This window comes from Oculina patagonica, chromosome 13 (assembly GCF_052425735.1).
Source record: "Oculina patagonica isolate OP01 chromosome 13, crgOcupat, whole genome shotgun sequence".
NCBI classification, from domain to species: Eukaryota; Metazoa; Cnidaria; class Anthozoa; order Scleractinia; family Oculinidae; genus Oculina; species Oculina patagonica.
In genome coordinates this window covers 34,823,799-34,830,172 of record NC_135770.1, presented here as the reverse complement: position 1 = coordinate 34,830,172, position 6,374 = coordinate 34,823,799, and the positions used below count along the sequence as shown (strand labels likewise).

General features: G+C 38.3%; 1 protein-coding gene across 1 annotated transcript; it reads right to left on the bottom strand.

Moving 5' to 3' along the window:
* Nucleotides 1–1,716: 1,716 nt before the first annotated feature.
* Nucleotides 1,717–4,615, bottom strand: LOC144635619 (galactose-3-O-sulfotransferase 2-like). The gene is made up of 2 exons (XM_078494705.1): nucleotides 4,530–4,615; nucleotides 1,717–2,857 (listed from the first exon to the last, which is right to left on the bottom strand). Exons 1-2 carry the CDS (start codon nucleotides 4,613–4,615, stop codon nucleotides 1,717–1,719), a joined length of 1,227 nt encoding a protein of 408 aa, XP_078350831.1.
* Between the last annotated feature and the right edge of the window lie 1,759 nt (nucleotides 4,616–6,374).

Below are 6,374 nucleotides of genomic sequence, written 5' to 3'. Positions count from 1 at the left end.
GGCTGTAATATCTCTGATTTGTAAAATGATTAGAACTCCACCTCCGCGTTTCAGGGATTGTAACTTGTAACACGTGGTTTGAAACTGACACTGGTTACGCACATGCATTCAAGGAGTCAAGAATGGTCCCTCAAAATGTCGCAGTGCTCGCAATGCTCGCAAAATTTTAGTGGGTGCTCGTTTGCTCGTGCTCGCACATTTTTACAAGTGCTCGCATGCTCGGTTTTTAGTGGAGGTAGGTTTTTGAAAAGTGCTCGTTGCTCGCAAGGCTAATTTTTGTCAATGCTCGTGCTCGCAAAGAATAACGCTGTGCTCGCATGCTCGCAAATGCTCGCAAAGACCATTTGATACCCCTCATTCAATGATGATTTTTTCTAAGCAGATTCACCCCCCCCCCACCAATAAAATCCACTATTTAGCGTTGCAAAACGGTCCAAAATCACGAAATAGAGATTAACAGAAAATCAAAGTTGATTATCCAACTTTAAGCTAGCAATTAAATGTTGGTAAAGGTCGTTAAACCGACCTTTACGCTACCGTGTGTAAACTTTGACTTAAACTGAGTAAAGTTGTCTCTTTAACAACTTTTAAGCTTGAGTGTAAAAAAATAAAGGTAGCGTAAAGCTGCTTAAATCGAAATTTACACCACAGTAAAGTTATGTTTTCTTGCTGCGAAAAGCAACGGCTATCTCTAGTTAAGATGTAGGCTCTTTCTGAGACCAGCTATACTAGACTCTCAAAACTAACATAAAAAGAAATGTGTGGTAATCCTTAAGGCGAATATACATTTCATTTAAAGCTTGGGAATGTGATATGAATTAAACATACGTTCAGCTAACTTTTATCTTTTCTACATGATCAGAGACGGAATATTTTGCAAAACTGCAAAATCTGATTAAGGACACCTATTCAGCAAATGGAGGGTTGTCCAGTACACCCAAACTGGGTTGATTCGACTATTTCACTTGACGAATCGACTCAACGGAAGTCAATTTGCGCAAGACTTCAAAAAATAACAGTAACTTTTCTATTGATTCGAGACGATTCGTCGGCCTTGATGTCGACCCGCCATACCGGAAGCCGATTTGCGCGACAATTAAAAAACTAACAGCATCTTGGCCAACAGGGTGGGTTAAAAATGCTGTCGATTCGAGACGATTCGTCTGTTTTGATGTCGACCCGACATACCGAAAGTCGATTTGCGCGACTCTTAGAAAACTAACAGCATCTTGGCCAATAGGGTGGGTTAAAAATGCTGTCGATTCGATCGATTCGAGACGATTCGTCTGCTTTGATGTCGACCCGACATACCGAAGGTCGATTTGCGCGACTCTTAGAAAACTAACAGCATCTTGGCCAATAGGGTGGGTTGTCGATTCGAATGCGGAGAAAAGATTGTTTTCAAGGACACGATTTTACAGAGTTCGACCATTTTAGACTGACATCGCTGTCATGCCATTCGTTTCTTTGCGGCTTTTTTCTGGTGTTCTTATTTATTTAGTAGTAGGATGTAGGAGCTGAAGCTTTGTGCCTACTTTACAAAATGTTTATTTTACAATTTCGGTTTTGCAACCTCTCTCTCCCTTGTTAAGTTCCTGGCTCTAAACTTTCTTTCTTTAGTTTTGTTTCCCCTGGTCTCTCCCTCCATCTCCCATGTTCTAGTGCAATCTACTGCTACAATGTTTGTTTGTTTGCTTGTTAGTTAGTGTTAATTAATTAAACAGGATCGTATCTTAGTTCATTTGCCAAGTCCCAGCTAAGTTTTTCTTGCTCGTCTTCCTCTGGCTCTGCACGGAAAATACCTCTTAATTTTGATTCTCGTTTCTCCCTTAAATACGCAAGGTACAAATTTTCAAATCTCGCCATTCTTTCACATTTCACTTTCGTCTCTCCTGACAAGTTCTGTTTTAAATTAAATACCTTTACATATTTCTTGGGGTAAACTAATTGATTACTTGTTTCGTTGGTAAAACACAAACGTTTTATTTCCTCTTTCTTGCGACGAAAAGTTGCAAGATCGTCGTAAAAACCTTTCCCTTCCATTTGTATTTTGCGCCAAAATGTCTGGTTAAAGTGATGGTAGAGTAACGTGTCGGCTTTGTTCCATCTTTTGATGTTCTCTTCAACGTCGTCGCTCAAGCCATCAGCTCTTTCTTTGTCAATTCTTTTGTTGGTTTTAATGTGGAGGATATCATCGAATTTCCAGCAAAGTAAGCGCTTCATTAACACCACAGATTCATCAAAATAATCGGATATCAGAACCAAATCAAATTCCTTCTCCAGAAACGAAATATACTCTTTGATAGCGGTAACGTTCTGGTAAAACCTGTAGTCCAAACCCAAGTCGAACGACATGGGATTTCTGGCCAAACAAGATGCCGGGGTTTTGAACATATCTTTAAATTCTATTCCTTTCTTGAGAAACGCTTTCAAAGACTCTGTTGGGTCTTGACCGAAACCATGAACTTTGCCAAAGCCCACGTAATTAAAAACTGACTCGAACTGGTCCACGGGGTCTCGGATGATTGTTATGTATTTACTGGTTTCTTTCGGAAACAGAAAATTCATTGGCCTTTTGTTGAACCTGGTGTGAGTGCACAGGAAATTCGGTCGGGTTCCATCAAAAGGGAGAGTGTGTGAGAGCTGAAAGCGTTCAGGCCAACCAATGAACGTACCTTTACCAAGGACAAATGAAAGGTCCCGGGAGTCGCCATAACGGTAAAAAATATTGGCTAACGTACTGGATGCTGTTTTGTGTGTCTTGAGGTAAAGTACGTGTTGTATTGGAGAGCACTTTTGCATCATATCCAGGTTTTCAATTGGTCCGCGTGAAGCTATCTTGGCTTTGGCTTTTGACCTGTCGAAGCAAAATAAAACATTGTAAAAAAAAATTACAAATAATTATTCATAATTACATTGAATCAATGGTAATACATAACCTAATGCACTTTGTACTAATAAAAATCCCTTCTTTAGGCCAAGTAAAAAAAAACCCAAATATTTCTCGTCTGGATTTCAATAGAAAAGAGAGCGGGCGGGCGCTTTTTTTTGTTATTTGTTATTTCCTCCAACGTCAAATTCTCCAGAAACGAACTTGCAAAATAAATCCTGCAAGGTAATTGACCTAGACAGTACGGACCTAAAGTGCCGAGGCTTTAAAATTTTGGCCTGAGTTCGTATTAAAACGCAGACAAAAGCCATGTCTTACAGAATTTTCTTTGTACTTAAATGAGGAGTAACGCCTGTTGGTTTTTGTTCGTTCTAACTTTCCCTATAATAATAAAAGAGAGACGGCCCCAAAAAATGAAAAGCTGGAGGGGACGAGAAACATTTGTTTTTTTTTACTTGGCGTTAAATAAAGAATGCTAATGAGGCGGGTGGAAACGTGTGTTTCGTCATCCGAAAGGAGTTCCTCGCTGAGTTATAGGTGTTATATGTTTTATTTAATGCGTACTATTCTCCTATTATCGCTGAGGTTTCATGTAATTTAAAGGGGCTAGGTCACGGTATTTTAGGTAATTTTATTTATTTTCGTTAATTTAGAGCTGTAAACTTCAAATTTGAAGAGCAAAAGTCATTTATTGGTTAAATCACGGCCACACAACAAACAAGGATGATTTTCAAGCATTGTAAATGACACTTTCATACAAATTGAGACAAACTTGAAAAAGTCGGGCCGACGTTTTTCAAGTTTACCCGAACGCAATCCTTCTCGAATTTTGCCCATCCATGCCCCTTTTTGGCCTTTCTGTGTTTCGTTTGAGTTATTCTATAGTCTTAAACCGTTATTGTGATATATCAGTTAATTCTATGACCAGATGGTCAGTGCCGAAATTGCCTAAAATTGCGTGATATAGCCTCTTTAAAACTGCTACTCAAGCCGGCTGTGGAAGATCCCGGCGTTTATGACAGCAACTTGACAGGAAATTAATTTTTAATTAACTTTATTTGTTTTCTGCACGACTATTGTTTAGATTTTTCTTATATATTACTTACTTATTTCACATACATTTGTTTGCTGCTCTGACATTATACATTTCTTACGTTTGCCATCTTACTTACGTATGTTCCTTGCACTACAATATATTTCATTACCTTGGATATGTCTCATATATTTACATATGTTCCTTAAAGTACAACAGCACATTGTATTACTTAACTTATTTCATTTACGGCATTACATTACTTATGACATTTGTATATGTACTTGTCACTTAAAGTAATTTTGGGCGGAGTAGTTTTTTCGTAACTTACGACAAATTGGCATTCAGTAAATGTATAATTGATTGCGTCGTGCTCGCCACAATAGGGACATTCGTCGTCTGTTTTAATTTCATGACGACAAAGCCCCTTTTCAATACAGGAAAACGGAGATTAAAAAAATATTACAAATTAGACTGTTTGAGTTTATAATTACAAGATGGACACGAAAATAGACTATTAATAAGCGCGAAGAGCTCTCGTTTGGGGAAAGTCTCTCAATTTGGCAGTCCCCAAATATTGCTCATTATTATATGCCCCTGTCTCACAAGGACTGGGAACTACCGAGTTCACGAATTTGATTGGCTAAAATCGGTGTTGACCGCGGTCTAGATTTTCCCATCCAGACCGGCATCTAGACCGGTTACATTTGCTGTGAGAAAGTTACAAACAAATGCACAGGAACAATGACTGATTTCGGCTTAAACTACTAAACGGAAGAGCCAAAAACTTTGACGAGAATAAAAAGTTAAGAGAACGAGCAAACTTTGCAGTCAAAATACCAACTAGAGATGAAATTGCGAAATATTTGCAAGGCCAGAAGTTAAAAGCAGTCAACACCAATTAAAGCGACTTTAACTCCTGTAAGAATATTCTGTCAGTCAATGAAAGAGGATAGAGAAATTGAAAACTTGCCGGTAATTTCGACCTTCTCTTGTCCAAATGTTTCATCGCACGGTTCGCAAGTACGCGAGTACTAAAAGCGAATTTAAGTTTTCTTGGTTGGCCATGTACACTCTTTTTATTTTATAAGAATCTAGTTTATAAGAATATCGAGGCTGAAATTAGCAAATTTTTAAGAATATTTTAAGAATAAACCCGAGGCTGAGATTTTGAAAAGAATATAGTTTTGAGTTGAAAATTTGTAAATACAATATAATTAAATATGTTTTTAGTTGAAACAAAATCAGGTATTTTCATTTCCGTCACTTTATCTCTGTGAGGAATGCTTTGTTTAATGCCAAAACGGCGTAAGGTCTGTACTCGTGATCGAGGTCAAGATTCTCCCATTCAGACCTCCTGCTCTGTTAAAAAAAGGACTAAGTAAAGAATGAAAGAACTTACTTCTCATTTACGTAGCCACTGCGATGCGACGTGTTCCAAGAGTTAATGACTTCGAAGTAAAAACACATTTTAAAAAGAAGACATATGACGCACAAAGCTGATATACATCCCAGCAGTGTGCTCCGGCGTACGAGCGAAATCCAAGCCTGGACAACTGACATTACTGCAATGGCAGAGAACTACCAAAAATGTCATAAAGAACTCTCTTGGAGATCGATTTCAGTTGGGGCAACCACTTTGTCTCCAATTTCACTTTTAATAGGACACTTATCGCACTTTCCTTTTGATGCGTTGCATGGTAATTTAGTTCATTCTTTTCCAAATTTGAAAACCTGTCAAGTCTGTCAAGGAATAAATGTTTTCCATAGATACAGAGCGAGACGTGTTTGTTATGCGTGCCGTATCAATTACGGCTGTGCGGAATATAAAGTTTTTGTTTATATTTCACGGGAGTCAGTGCTGAAAGCATCCCGCCTATTCAACATTCGGAAGAACAGTTTGTGGTTTTCGACTTTTACTCAGGGCCACTACAAATGTGAGAAGTTTATAAGGAACATTTGTTATTTCATATTTCTTTCGGTGATTTAGTTCGCTATAGCAACGCTTTTTATTTGTTGTAGTCAATTGCTAATTTTGTGTCTGTGGTGAAAATGAGTTATTGTCTAGGACGAGTCGTTTGTCGTTTTGGTAGTTGCAACGTCTGGGGCGGATCCAGGATTCTAGTAGTCATTGACCTAATTGTTTTCTATATCGATATTTTAACACATTCTAAAGTTCCCCCTCCCTTCCCACCCTACAACTCGGGAGATTTTTTAAGAGACTTCTCTTAATTCAAGTTCATTTTACCTGTAATTTCAGGTCAAACAGGGTATATTCCTGGCCACTTGGTGGAGGAAGTTTTGTCATCATCCTTGCTATAAGTCCAGTCCATTATAATATTTTAGAAAGTCTTAAGAAACTTGACATTTGAAGTAACCGTGATTCTGATTTTCAATTGTTGCTGCCGTTTAACCGGACAAGCAGTCGAGCTCCCGAACAGATTTTTGGAA